The 15,480-nt window shown below is 40.4% G+C and overlaps 1 protein-coding gene across 2 annotated transcripts in view; it reads right to left on the bottom strand.

Annotated features, from left to right (window-relative positions):
• Positions 1–15,480, bottom strand: part of ARHGAP5 (Rho GTPase activating protein 5) — a 113,445-nt gene that overhangs the window by 64,126 nt on the left and 33,839 nt on the right. For both annotated transcript variants that reach the window (XR_012237193.1, XM_073610624.1), the window contains exon 2: positions 7,277–11,161. Coding sequence is in view for 1 of the 2 variants with exons in the window: in XM_073610624.1 (XP_073466725.1) it covers positions 7,277–10,987 (3,711 nt within the window). In the remaining variant the exon portion in view is untranslated. The remainder of the gene's footprint in view (positions 1–7,276; positions 11,162–15,480) is intronic.

Genomic DNA, 15,480 nt, shown 5'->3' with positions numbered 1-15,480 from the left:
GTAGACCCGATGATCGCCAGCACTCGGCGATCGTTACAGAGAGAGGCAGAATGGCGGTCTGCCTATGTAAACAAGGCAGATTGCCGTCCTGTCAGAGGGAAAGATGGAGATCCTAGGTTTTTGCCAAGTCATTTAACCCTTTAATCGCCCCAGATGTTAACCCCTTCCCAGCAAGTGTCATTAGTACAGGGACAGTGCACTTTTTTTTAGCACTGATCACTGTACTGGTCCCTAGAAAGTGTCACTTAGTGTCAACATTTGTCCACTGCAATGTCGCAGTCACAAAAAAAAAAAAAAGAAGAACTCCATAAATATATCCCATAGTTTGTAGATGCTATAATTTTTGCGCAAACCAATATACGCTTATAGGGATTTTTACCAAAAACATGCAGCAGAATACATATTGTCCTATATTGATGAAGAAATTTGATTAACATTTTTTTATTTGATGGTTTTTAAAGCAGAAAGTAAAACATTTTTTTTTTTCAAAATTGTCGGTCTTTGTTTATAGCGCAAAAAAATAAAAACCACAGGAGGTTATCAAATACCACCAAAAAAAGCTCTATTTGTGGGGAAAAAAAAAGGACACCAATTTTATTTGGGTACAGCGTGGCACGACTGTGCAATTGTCAGCTAAAACAACGTAGTGCCATATCGCTAAAAATGGCCTGGTCATGAAGGGGGGTAAACCTTCCAGAGCTGAAGAGGTTATTTGCTGCAACGCTTCTGATCCACTTGTTTGGTTCACTGAGATTCAAATTGATAAACCTTTTATGGGCATACAAATCTAAACTGATCTCTTATAAACGCTTACTGAAGGACAGTGTTGGTCTAGGCTTTCCAGCCGTCAAATACAACCAAGCAGGCCAAATTTTGGAGGATCTGCTGCAAACATGCATCTATTAAAAAGTGTATACACTTAGAACCTCTTGCAGCTCTTCCCTGGATACAGAAATAGTGCGCCCATTATCAAAAGTCGCCAACTTATCAGCACAACCCTAATGACCATCACCACACTCAGGGCGTACTTACATGAAGCACCTGTCCATCTGTAATTACACCTCTAATAGAAAATCCGACCTTTCAACCAGGTATCCTAGACAGCCAAATGAAATGTACTGTTTTTAACCAATTTAGAACGTAAAACACTCTGTCTTCTAGTGGATGCAAATCAATTACAGACAAATATGATCATGCCACCTTAAAAATATCTGTACCATGAAAAAAAAAAAAGGAGTAATTCAGCTGAATACACTTGTGTATACAGAATAGGGACTGACAAATGTTAGGTTGCTTCAGGGTCAGTTTTAAAAACTTTCCAAAGGTTTCAACTTCATATTTATACACAGATCCTAAACACTCAATTTCCAAATTTTAGACTAATACTGCAACAGAAATATAATCTACAAAAGCTGGTCATCATCTCTGCAGTCATAGTCCAGCAGTGAAGTGCTTGGCAATGTTGATATGGTATGCTTTAGTAGCACCACCTAAATATCAAATATGTAGTGCATCAGAATATTAAATGCTTTGATGACAGTTTCAGAAATCCACCAGCATAAATTACAAACTGAAATCAAACTAACCAATTGCACGCTTCCCATTATTGGGAGGTAAACGTGAGAGGGAATGTAAACCAACATGGTCTACCTGTTGAGGATATCATTGATATAAAGTATGCATAAAATATTAGACAAGGTAACACTGGACTGTTCTGCTCAGGAAATATAAACAGGTCATGTGCTGCATATAACTATGAAAATATTTACATACACATTTTCACTCATGTAAAAGTTCTATATGTGATCCAGATTTTTGTGTACAGATACACTTAAGATTTACATGCCTCTCCGAAAACAGCCCCGTCTCAATATCTTCTGAGCCAGGCTGGCACATACACTGTGCATTCCCCATTGAATCTTATAGCAAATTTATGCTCTACGGAGGACAACCACTTCATAGAAATGAATACAAACACAGGGCATGCATGGGCTGGGCTCATAGGATTTTGACAAAAGGCTGTCTAGTTTATTTGGCAATACCTTCCTAGTTTCGGTACAGGGGAGTTTAACACTAGCAGGGGGACTGGAGGCAGGGCAAGTAGAAGTACAACTGTACACTTTTAAAGTTGAATCCCCATTTCATAAAGTAGATTAATATATTGAAGTGGTTCTAAAGGATTTTTTTTTTTACTTTAATGCATTCTATGCATTAAGGTTAAAGGGGTTGTAAACCCTCAAGGTTTTTCACCTTAATACATTCTATGCATTAAGGTGAAAAACCTTCGGTCATTCAACAGCCCCACGACGGGAATGGGCACACCAGCTCCAGCCGGTGTCTCGTGTCCTTATCGGATAGATTAGCAGCCATTGGCTCCCGCTGCTGTCAATCAAATCCAATGACACGGGCGTCGGGGGTGGGGACAAGTCCTGCTTTCTGTGTCAATAGACGCAGAAGCAGGACATGGGAGCACGCCCGCACGGGTGTCCCTAAGGAGAGCGCTTTTCCGACAGGGAAATTGAGAAGAGGAGGAGCAAGAAGCGCTGTTAAGGGACCCCAGTAGGAGGAGGATCGGGGCCACTCTGTGCAAAACTAACTGCACAGCGGCGGTAAGTATGACATGTTTTTTTGTTTTGTTTTTTAAACCCTGGACCTTTACGATCCCAAAAAAAAAAAAAAAAAAAAAAAAAAAAAAAAAAAACCACTTACCAGTATCAATACATAAAGAAGTGCAGCGCTGGATATATGCAAAACCCAAAAAATTGTGCTAATAAATAAATAATTCTTATATGTGAACCATAAACATTAAAAATAAATCATGCACAAATATATAACAATATATAAAAGAAGTGCTTCACCATAGGGATACGTGTGTGGTTAATACCACCATATCCACATATCTTAGTAAAATTCAAAATACAGAAACAAAAGTGTCCATAAAAAATTGAAGACTGAAGTGACTTTGTTGTGGAAATAAATTTGTGACTGTCACCGTGATGTACACCCGTCACCTTGTATAGATTAAAGGCTTACCAGACAGCCTCTGATCAGAGGCATAATAGCGTCAACTCGTGGTGTTGTCTTCACAGCGAATGGATCTCTTCCAAGATGGTAAATGTGTGTCAGCAAACGGTCTCCATAAGCCTCCAGACAGCAACCCAATCAGGAAAAAATCACTCCCAGATATCCAAGGGGAAAGAAAGAAACTCCAGTAGTGTAGAGCGTTTTAACTTTCCTTTATTAAAAAACGCCAAAATATCGCCATCACTCCTTAGAGAACTTAAAAAAAACTGTTTTATGGATGCCGATGTGGCGATTTTTAATAAAGGAAAGTTAAAACGCTCTACACTACTGGAGTTTCTTTCTTTCCCCTTGGATATCTGGGAGTGATTTTTTCCTGATTGGGTTGCTGTCTGGAGGCTTATGGAGACCGTTTGCTGACACACATTTACCATCTTGGAAGAGATCCATTCGCTGTGAAGACAACACCACGAGTTGACGCTATTATGCCTCTGATCAGAGGCTGTCTGGTAAGCCTTTAATCTATACAAGGTGACGGGTGTACATCACGGTGACAGTCACAAATTTATTTCCACAACAAAGTCACTTCAGTCTTCAATTTTGTTATGGACACTTTTGTTTCTGTATTTTGAATTTTACTAAGATATGTGGATATGGTGGTATTAACCACAAACGTATCCCTATGATGAAGCACTTCTTTTATATATTGTTATATATTTGTGCATGATTTATTTTTAATGTTTATGGTTCACATATAAGAATTATTTATTAGCACCATTTTTTGGGTTTTGCATATATCCAGCGCTGCACTTCTTTCTATATTTATCTAGTAGTGCCCTTTATCAAGGTTATAGTGCTTAGCTGCAGGATATTCCTTCACAGGTTGTTTTATTCACTTAGAAATTGTTTACACACCTAGCGCAAATTTTTTCTTTTATAAACTTACCAGTATCAGCATCCCCCACTCAAATTACTTACCCGTCTCCCCTTTCGATCCATCGCTGTGCCCGAGAGCAGCATCACTGCTCTCTCTTCCCTCACTGTCACAGCAGTAGCAGCAGGAGTCATTGGCTCCTGCTGCGGTCAATATAATGGTGGGGAATGGGACCCCGGGTTGCACTTTGTATATCAATGGACCCACAAAGCCCGACTTGGGTGAAGCCTACACAGCTGCACCCCTAGCAAGTGCTTGCTATAGGAGCATACACAAAAGGAGGAACCAAGATTGCCAGCGGGGGACCCCAGAAATGGAGGTTCGGGGGCACTCTGTACAAAACTACTGCACAGAGCAGGCAAGTATAACATGTTTATTATTTTATGGGAAAAAAAAAAAAATAACTGAGCCTTTAGGACCACTATAATTTTAGCAAAGACATCAGGAATACGTTTCCCCAGTGGGAGTTTTTTTTTACAAAGTGCAGCATAGGATGCAGTAAATTCACCAAAAAAGCCTTTCCTTTAACAAAATGTTTTTAAATTTTACCATTCCAATACTGGACTAGTATCTCGTTAAAGGTTATGCTGGCAAGATATCAATTTTTATCTGAACACTTGACAAATTACATTTAAAAACAATTAAATACATCTCATACAGACTTTCTTCTTTAGCAAAACCAAAAAAGGATCAAGTAAAGCTTAGGAATCCACTTTTACGAAAATATATATATATTCTGGTTGAAAAAAAAGACAAAAAATTACATACAACACTGTTCAACAGAAGTACACTGCTTACATTTTAAGGCGTCTTGGAAATATACACATACCTATGGATATGTGGTAGGGGACTGTGGAGTCAGTCTTTGTTGGTATTGTTCAAACCAAGCATGAGAGTGCGTGTTAATGCACTGCAAATTAAAAGCTTTACAACTAGACATAGATACTGCTTGGTTAACGTAAATAAGATTTGTATGGAGCACTGACATACGCTGTGCTTGTTAACATGAAGAAATAGAAGTGGCATGCTCGGTAAAGCTTGTCTCAAGTACAATAGGAACCAGCTTCACTTTGTATAAGTACAGAAGAGAAAACACTGTTCTAGCACTGCCAAACATTATACCAGTATTAACCGATTATTCTGCCTCCTAGGAAGGCATGCAAGAGCAAAGAAAACTGTGTTGGTCAGGAAATCTGATGTCATACCATTTTGACATGTACTTTGTGGAGTACTTTTCACCAGTGGTTTATTGGATAAGAGGGACCTTTATTCTTTAAATAATTTTAAATAACTCTTAATCTTCTTAAGATTTAAAGCAAACTCCCCTATCCATCCATGTCTCTATGCTTTATTTTGTTGAGAAATCACTTTGAAAAACGACCCTCTGGCATTTCTGGCTGTGGCCATCTGGAGTAAGGACAAGTGATGTAGCATTTACTTCCTGGAATCTATCGGCCCTTAAACAGGTTGTAAACCTTGGAGAAAAAAAAAAAAGACAAACCCTGCAAGACAAAAGCATAAATCAGCTAGCATGCATCCGAATACTAGCCGATTATGAAATACTTAACTCAGAATGATGCCCTGAATCGGCGTCGGCACTCCGAGCACACGGCCGACATCTTCCACCGGAGTTACTTCCGGGTACACGGCTCCGGCGCTGTGATTGGCTGGAGCCGTGATGATGTCACTCCCGCACATGCGCGGAGCAGCCAGTCACGGCACGAGTACTGAAGAAACGGCACCAGCGGCCCTTTCCTTCAGTGCGCATGCACCGATGACGTTGGCAGCAGCGTATATACTAAATATCTCCTAAACCGTGCAAGTTAGCTACAGGCAAGCCTTGTTATAGGCTTACCTGTAGGTAAAAGTGGTGTAAACAGAGTTTACAACCACTTTAAAAGGAGAAGTATAGCCAAAGCTCGTTTGGCTGTACTTCTATGGATCACAGGAGTGCAATTCGTTTTGTACTCCTGTGCCCCCTTTCCAGCAGAGAGCAGGCTGAAGTCCCCTCTCTGCTGATATCACCAATGTCAGTTCAGGCACCACGACATCGTGACAATAAAGTCCGGATCCGCCAGGTGCCTGGACTGACATTCAGCTCAGCTTCTCAACAAGCCGCTGAGAGTCTGAGCCGGCCACTCTGCCCCCTCCACACCTCAGCTCTTCAGTGACTGAGGAGGGGGCAGAACAGAGAGCTGCTCACGGAGCTATGAAAAACGAGCAATCAGCGGTGTTCGATCGCTCATCCCTCAGTGTATAGGTGCCAGGGGACTGATGCTGCATCCACCTAGGTAAGTAGGAATCAGAAAAAAAAAAAAAAAAAAATCCTTTACTTCTCTTTTAACTCAAACATGTATGCAAGAGTGTGCCTAGCTGAGAAAAACGCTCATCCTCTCCTCCCCTCCTGGGATGTATGACATAATTTGCCTAGGCAAGAAATCAGGAAGTAACTAAAGAAATGTTAAAAAACAAAATTAAACAGAAGTAAATATGATATAATTTCATATCTATTTACTAATGCAAGCAACATGAGGAATAAAAAGAATCAATGTTGATTGGAGAGTGAAGTTCCACTTTAATATGTCGGTATAGTTCCCACTTTTAAGGGGTATGGACACTGCAAATCAAGAAGCAAAGCCCTTCATGCCCAAAGCTAGCATCAGAGGACACAGCCACATCCATCCTGTATAATTTAGTAAGGGCTAGACCCAAAGACCAGGTAGCTTCTTTGCAAACCTTGTAGGCAGAAACCTGGTGCCAGAATATTCAAGAAGTTCACAGTGCCTTATTAGAGCAGTGACAGGGAACAGAGGTACCTAATTCTGTGATTATGCCTGAAAAATAATCTAAAACGTCTCGATATATTTACAATGAAAGCATGAGAACCTATGCGAGAACCAGTCAAAATGATAAAGAGCTGGTCTTCCTAAACTAAGTCACAGGCACATGCTACACTCAAAAGCATGTAGAGCAATCTTCTTAGGATGAAGAACTAGACTAAAGCCGGCCATAGATGGTTTGAATCTCAGCCGGTTCAGCAATGCTGAATATTTAAATGCAATTATTGAAATCAACCATTGTGTTCTCCCAGCAGGGACTGCTTCCAGTGCCCCCCTCCCCCCACAGGTAGAACACAATAGCTCGGTGGGAGATTCCCCCATCAACACCAAGTGCGTTGATGAGGGGAAAAAAAAAAAAAAAATATATCAAGCAATTTTCTTTCCTGCAACCTGTACATAGAATAAAGCACTATAAACAGATTAAAGAACAAGGTATGTGCATAGTACTACAATAAGCTGAACAAAACTGGAAAACACCCACCTTCTTGTCCTCTTTCACTTTAGGTGGCTTTTTCTTTGTTTTTCTTTCTTCCTGCTCCTGATCAGAAGTGATAGCTGGATTATCAATACCCCCCTTCCAAGTGTCTACTGGAGAAAGAAGCGGGTCTTCTTCACTTGGCCTGTGCTTTGGTTTCCGCTTTCTATCCTTTCCACTGATAGTAAGAGCTTCCTCATCACTGGCATCTGAATGGCTTCGTCGATAGGTATATGATTTTGTCTTGCTGAATAGCGTCTTTGATCTGTATTTATATTTTGATGGCCTCCTCTCTCCCTGGCCCCGCAAAGGTCGGTCAGAGATACCATTTTCTTCATCTCCTTTTGCATTAGGGAATAAATGGGGCATTTTTAGAAGGTGGTTTTGACTGTCATCAGGTACTGCGTAGATGTCATTAATAAAATCTTTGGATTTGATTATTGTGTCTACTGGCTCTGCGTAATTCTCAGATGAATCAGCATCTTCTGGGTGCACCAAAGGGAAGCGAGAAGTTTGCTTCTTTGGGTTTTTACTAATGCCAGCTTCAATAGTTCTCACAAGATTTGGGTCTAGCCTATTTACCTTTGACTTGGGTCCAGCTGGCTTAGGTCTTATTGGGGGAGGCACTTTATGGCTGCGATCATGATCGTGGCAATTTAACGGAGTGCTATGTGTGGGATACTCATTCCCTTCATTATCCAAATTACACTTTGGCAGCAGTTGCACATCATCCCCAATGGGACTGTAAGGAGGGGGGGCTTCTGAGTCATCCTCAGAATCTGGGTAGCAACTGTATGCTGGCGAATTTCCACGGGGTGAATGAAGAAACACATCTTCACAAGGCTGACTTTGCTCTCTGCTGCTTTCTGCCAAATAAGAATTTTCAATGGATGTTTTCTTTTCCAAAACATCACTGAAGAATGGTGTAAAAACCTCTGTCTGCCGATGATACTGAGACAGTGAATATAAAGCTGTGAACTTTGCAGAAATTTCAGTGGCAATGTGCTCTCCTTCAGTCATCAATTCTTTAATGGCTTCATTCTCAAAGAAGTCTGCTTGGCTGTCTGTTACTGCTACTAGCTGAACAGGAATAGTGTCCTGAATTTCTGAAAGAAAAGCACGGAGCATTCCCATAGACGCTTTTCGTTTTGCTGAATAAATTAGAATGTACCCATGGACAAGTTCATCTTTTCGAATACCAATAGAAGAATGGTATGACAAAATGGTTATCTGTATCCTCCTCCGTTTTTCACCAATGATTTTATCAAGCATCAGAGAATTATTTTGTCCAGGCTGGGCAGCACTGCAAGTGCGGGACTCTAAAAAAGGTGAAAGAATAAGATCCACACTAAACGGATCCCCACACATGGCACACATTACAATTCTCAAGTCTGCTTCTGAAAGTTCTTTAATAGCCGGAACAGGGCTTGCAATATCTGAATTGTGCTTAATAGATTCTAATACTCCCCTAAGAGCTTGTTTTATTTGAGCCTCATTAAATTTACGTGGGAATGTGCCAGCAGGTATATCCACAAAATGGCACTGGAGTTTATTTGCCAGCTGCTGTCCTTGATGTCTCAAGATTGGCAAGTTTTTGCTGACAGTCTCTCTCTGGTTGGCTAAAATTAATGTGAACGGGAGGTTTGCAATATCTTTATCTCTTCTTGCCTGGGCCTCACATCTAATTTTGCCAATACAGTCACCTATAAAATTAAGTGACTCAATAGAGCTAAACACACAAAAACAGCCATGTGGCTTAAATCCAGAGGACCATAACTGGCTAAATAGATAGGGGGAGTTAGCATCCACGGCTCTCAAATCTAATTCATAAATTTTTCCATCTAGTGCAAACTCATCATCTGTTGACTGGGTCCTTATTTCATTGGCCATCTCTTGAGGCAGGCTGTCTTTCCCAAGAATTAGTAGGTTCACTTTATCAAGGTTGGTACCATCTTGATACATGTTCAGACGGCCAAGATTTGATTGTAAGAGACTGTTGGCGAGTATTTGTTCCACTTTAATGTCCATGCAGCTTTGGACACTAAGACAAGTTTCCTTTGTAGGGTGGTAAACAAATCCTATGTGTTTAAGAAGAAGAGATTCTCTGTCAGTTGCAAGCTTTTGCAAAGCTTTATATCTAGGTTCTTCCCCAAGGACTGCATTAATTTCAGACATTTTATCAGTGCTTGGTGTAGCATTAAGATCTAGGTCATAAAACAACTCAGAGTGCTCAAAAAGCATCTCTTGAAATTCTTCTTTGGCTTTTTCAATAATTTCCCGCTGGTGCTTGCGATATACCGCTATACGGTCTGCTTCACTGATGAACTTGTAAGCTTCATCGTCTAAAACAAAACACATAACCTCTTCCCACGGCTGACCAGGGGAAATAAACGGTATCTTTTCAAGTGTTTTTTTGAACTTCTCTTTCATTTCTACCCTCTTCTTCTCAGAAACCAAGTTCTGCACATGGCTTTGATAGACCTTTTCAACCTCTAGTGTACAGAGAAGATCAAATGGAACTCTTCTGTCATTTACATTGTCAATATGATCTGACTGGTCCCAGGGAGTCTTTTCCAGCATTACAAACCAAAGGCTGAAGTCAGGCCTCTTCTCTAGAAGTCGGAGAGCTTCTGCCCAGTTTAAATCTTCTATCTCCTCAAGTTTTGGCAGCAATGTATTGAGTGTTCTTGGTAGTGTTTTTAAGTATTCCTCCTTTCTTTTTCGAATGTGTTCCTGTTTTAGCTGTTCTATGTGCTTGGAGAATGTATTTTTAGCTTTCATTGTTCCCTCTAAATTAATGTAATTTTCATAATCTGAGTGGTTTTTTAATTTATTACTAACAGTTTTCCAAGTTGCATGGTAATCACGAACCGTTTGTACAATAAGCTTTTCAAATTTATCAGTAGCAGAAGCAACATTCAATCTGTGTGTTTTAAATGCCTCCAGATAAGGGATTATCTTGGGTTTACCGCGAGTTTTGTCCAGCATTTGAATTAGTGCTGTGAAACATGTCTCAACATTAATATTGTTTCTGGCGGAGGTTTCTACAACAATTAGGTTTTTCTTGTTGGAGGCAAAGCCCTGAACTTCTCTCAGATAGTGGTCGACACACTCATCGCATTTTGTTGCTGCAATGATAATAGGCTTTTTTGCTTTTACTACTTGAGCATAGAGGTTATTAATAAACTTTAACTGATCATCAAATTTTCGATTGCATCCTTGGCTAACGTCAATGCATAGAACAAAGCCATCTATAGTTAGCTTTCCTTCTGGCATTTGCTTTTGCTCAAAGTCCTGCTCCAGGCCAAGCTGGTCTGTGCAAATATACATTAGTTTCTCAGCCGACTGAATCTTTGAAGCTGCTGCCCTCTTTATGTAGGGCTGAAGGTTTGTACTTCGATGCGGAAGGAAAGTCTGATCATCTATGAACTCTGTCTGTTCAATAATGTGATGTTTGCAATCAACCCCATCTTCACCTATCTGTGTTACGTCACCCCAATACAAAAAGTGGTCATTGTTGACAACACGTCCTCCAAAATCAATTGTGCTAAGAACAGAGGTGTGTTCATGATAATATTCATCTGCCTTTGGGTGGACATATCTGTTACATAAGCACGACTTCCCAACTCCGCAGTTGCCTTTATCCTTCTCAGTTCCAGACAATCCTATCACACTAATAGTATATGATGGTGGACGCGGCTCCTTATTCTTTGCCATTATCACTCCCCTCTCATCCTTCTGAGTACATTTAGACAGGTAGGCATACGTCTCATTCTCAACTTTCAAATTAGGCCTTTATATATTGGTCAAAGACAGAAGTAAGGTTTTGCTGCATTTTTCATGTTCTCCATCGAACCCAAGTATCCTCAAACATGACCGCAAATGGCACATCTGGAAAAGCAAAGCAAATAAATGGGTCATATTTTGGCTTATTAAAAAAAATGCAATTGTTCATAAATTGGACAATAATATTTTAAAACAAAGTACAGTACATGTCCGAGACTGGGTGCGTTTAAATGTTATAAATAATAGTAGCATGATACAAAGTTTATTTTCTTATAGGACAAATATTGCTGCAAAGCTTTCCTGTTCATTTTTTTTTTTTTGCCGGAAGGCACAAGGGGAACAAATAAAGGATTAATGATAAAAAACAGAATAAGCTGAAGGCATGACAAACTTTAAGTCATTGTAGACTACAGTAAAACCTTGGAGTGTGAGCATAATTCGTTCTGTAAACATGCTTGTAATTCAAAGCACTTGTATATCAAAGCGAATTTCCCTATAAGAAATAATGGAAACTCAGATGATTCGTTCCACAACCATTTATTTATAGGTCTTTCAGTTCTAGCCCATATAAAGAGATAATAGCAACGTGACCAAGTTGTGTAACCATAAAATGTCCATCCACAAATGGCAGCCTCCACAAGGGGATTAGAAGAAAAATCCAGCAGGAGCTATAGAGTAGAAAAGAGAAGAGAGGCGCCTCTAAGTGTAGCAATATGGTTACACTTATGAAGGTACAACATTTAGCATTCATGATTATATGAATTATGATTTTAGCATTTATGACTAAACGAGGCACATCTAAGTATGCAGGCATCCGGGGTAAAGCTGTCCACATAGACCATCCTCCACACCACCGGCTCTCACCGATGTCAGTCTGCAATCGTGACCGGGCAGATCTACCTGCAGTAGAACAATCTGAAAGCGAGGCTTGAAACGCTCGTGGAGCGCAGTGTGGATGGGATGACGTTGATGGTGCTGGGGAGGACAGTCTATGTGGACAGCTTTACCCCTGGAAGCCGCAGGGGGATGACTTCACCTCCCGCTCACTGGGATAACAGTTATCACTAAAAAGCAAACCGCTGTCTCGCTCTCTCTCTATCTATATATTAAAAAAAAAAAAAAAAGGGTACCGGGGTGATCCGGTATAACTCCCTCAAGCCGAGAATGCATATTTGCGTACGGTCTAAGTGAAGGGGTTAAGCTGGCCATAGATGGAGTGATTTTCTTTGCAAGAAAGAAAATCGTTAGAGTCCCCCCATCAACACAGTCAGTGTTGAAGGGGGAATCCGTCCTGTGGAGCCGCTAGCAATAATTACATGTAAAATCTGACAGGCTGGTTATACCCAAGTTGATTGCTAAATCAACTTGGGTATATTGCAGGGCTGCAACTAACGATTGTTTTCATAATCGATTAGTTGGCCGATTATTGTTTCGATTAATCGGTTAATAACCTTAAAAAAAAAAAAAAAAAAAAAAGCGTGGTGTATAATTTAGTTAATATGTAAAGTTTTAAAAAAAGGCAGTTTATTCTTAAATATCTCTTTGCAGTGGTAAATAAAAATAGCCAACTATATGGTTGAGAATAACAGACAGAAGAGATATATCGTATATACTATAAGAGGAGATATACTGTATATACTATTAGAGGAGAGATAAGAACGTTCGTTCGATTATCTAATCGTTAGTGGGGTCAAATCGACATTCATTTTCAACCACAGTAATGGGAAAATTTGGAAATAATAAAAAACTTCTTGGTGAAAGGAATTATCAGACAGTGTATGTGGTTTTCGTTCAGAAATTACAATTATTTTAAAAACCAAGTGAAAATTTCAAACATTCTTTCATTCATCGAATGTACAAAGATTTTTCGTCTGATTATTCTCATCTGAAAATTGATCGGTGTGGCCAGCATAAAGCTCGGTGCACACCTATGCAGTTTGCTTTTGATCTGTTTCTGCAGTGCTCTTTGCTGTGCGTTTTGATTTTTGCGCACGTGATTTTGCTGCGATTTGCGTTTTTTGCATTTTTTTGGCCAATTTGTTGTTGGGCAGATTAAAAAACACAAATTGCTGCAAAAACGCATTTCATGCTTTTCTGCAGCTTCTCCATTGAAGTATGTTGAACCAAAAAAGCACAGTTTTGCGTTAAAAAAAGTAACTGACGCCTTCCAAATACGCAGCGGCTGAAAAAGCATAGATGTGAACGTGTCCCATAGGAAACCATGTAAATGTAAACTGTAGTCCGTTTCTGCAAAAAGCACCAAAAAACACATAGATGTGAACCAGGTGTAAGACGTTTAGTAACATAATGGGGTTAAAAAAACGAATATTAGCCCTTTATAGTACAAAAAAAAGCAAATAATCACTACTGTAAGGGGTTCATTTTTTTTTTACTATAGAACTGTGAAAGAAATAGTTACAGTAGCGATTATTTGCTCTTTTTTGTACTATAAAGGGCTCATTTCAGTTTTTTTTAACCACATTATGTTACTGGTCGATTAATCGATAATGAAAATAGTAATCGATTAATTTCATAATCGATTAGTTGTCAATTAATCGATTAGTTGTTTCAGCCCTAGTATATTGATCAATCAACTTGGGTATATTCAGCCTGCCCATACATGAATTTGAATCTTGTCCGGTCCCTGCTGAACCAGCCGAGATTCGAACCGTCTATGGCCGGCTTTATTAATTAAAGTTTAGTTAAAGCAGACACAGTCCTTCTATAATCTAATTTGCAGCATCTAATGTTCTCTGAGTAACACATGCAATTAAAAGTGGTAGTAAACCTAGTTATTTTACTTGTACCTACAGGAAAGCCAATAAGGCGGCTTACCTGTAGGTACAGTGAATATCTCCTAAACTTGCACCGTTTAGAAGATATTCAGAGGGCATGCAGCCAGTGACGTCACTGGCGCATGTGCTGGTGCTGTAAATGAGGGCTCCCAGGCGCACGTGGGGTGATGATAGAAGCCCTGTCAGCGGTGACAGTGCGCCTCTGGAAGGCTGTGTTTTAGGCTGCTTTCGCACTGAGGCCCTTTACAGGCGCTATAGCGCTAAAAATAGCGCCTGCATAGAGCCTCTCCTCTCACCCCAGTGTGGGAGCATGAGTACTTTCACACTGGAGCGGTGCGCTTGCAGGACGGTAAAAAAAAAGTCCTGCAAGCAGCATCTTTACAGCGCTGTAGGAGCGGTATACACACCGCTCCTAAAGCACCCCAGCCCATCGAAATCAATGGGCAGCGCCGCCAAGGTACCGCTGCAGTGGCGCTTTGCAGTCGGTTTTAACCCTTTTTCGGCTGCCAACGGGGGTTAAGTAAACATAGATTGCCACCTTCCTGAGGCCTCAAAGAAAACTGCTAGTCATCTTAGCTACACTGATCCGCAGGGGGCATTCGCAAGGCCCTGGCCATTCTTCAAACTTTTGATTAATAACAGATCTAAGGAACCTATGTTATCGCTCATAAAAGCTAAAATATTAGCGCCAGAGAGATGAAAATAATTCCTTTTGATCGTACAGGTGATGGGTACATTTAACTCTGTATTTTCAGCATGTGTGGAATGCAAGAGAACCACACAAAATCGTTATATGGCGCCTGATTGCAGCAGGCAGGCAGTGATTGGTACTGTTGCGATCGGACTGATGCGCTGGTATCAGAAATCCTATCCATGACCCAGCAATCAGCGCCGTTCTAGGCCAATATGAGAACACAAAACATTCTGTGGGCTGAGAAAAGAACAACCCCCAGGGTTGATTGGCCAAGGGCTAAAGACCAGCCCACATCCATATTTCAATAAATTGGGTAGCCTGAGATATGGGCATCGTTCTTTCACGAAGCCAGTTCAAAACTGGGGAGTTCCCACATGTTCCAGTATGCTTCTACAAAAGGATAGACTTCGGTAAAGTTTATTTCTGTTTGTATACCTTATTTTCATAGCAAATTGTCAATTTATATCCCTTTCTGTATTTTTTTGTATCTTTTTTGGTAAATCCTTTTTCTTTGTATATCTTTCATGCACTGCCCATTTTCGGGATATTAAATGATAAAATTAATAAGTGACTTCTGTGTACTAAGCTAGGACTCATATCTCTGGAGAGGTTGTTGTATGTTAGTGCCTAAGTACTCGGTCTAAGTTACATGCCAATTGGTATGCAATTGCACTGCGTGTTGGCAGATTGCATGCAGTACGCTAACAGATCTGCCAGACGGAGATCTGTGTGAGTGGTGGCCCAGCAGAATAGTCTGCGGACAAACTGTTGGGTGGCGGCAGGCTATCATTTATAGTGTGTCTGGTGGAGGACAGTGGGAAAGTGTTATTAACACCGGGGATCAGGCTTGCAGGATCGCTTTAGGAACCCTAGAAGTGTGTGCTAATTGCTAGACTGCTCCAAAACCCTTAGAGTGCACCAGATTGTATGTAAGA

The sequence above is a fragment of the Aquarana catesbeiana genome, linkage group LG13, assembly GCF_042186555.1.
Source record: "Aquarana catesbeiana isolate 2022-GZ linkage group LG13, ASM4218655v1, whole genome shotgun sequence".
Taxonomy (NCBI): Eukaryota; Metazoa; Chordata; class Amphibia; order Anura; family Ranidae; genus Aquarana; species Aquarana catesbeiana.
Note: the sequence above shows the minus strand (reverse complement) of the source record. Positions and strands in the feature narration are given on the sequence as shown.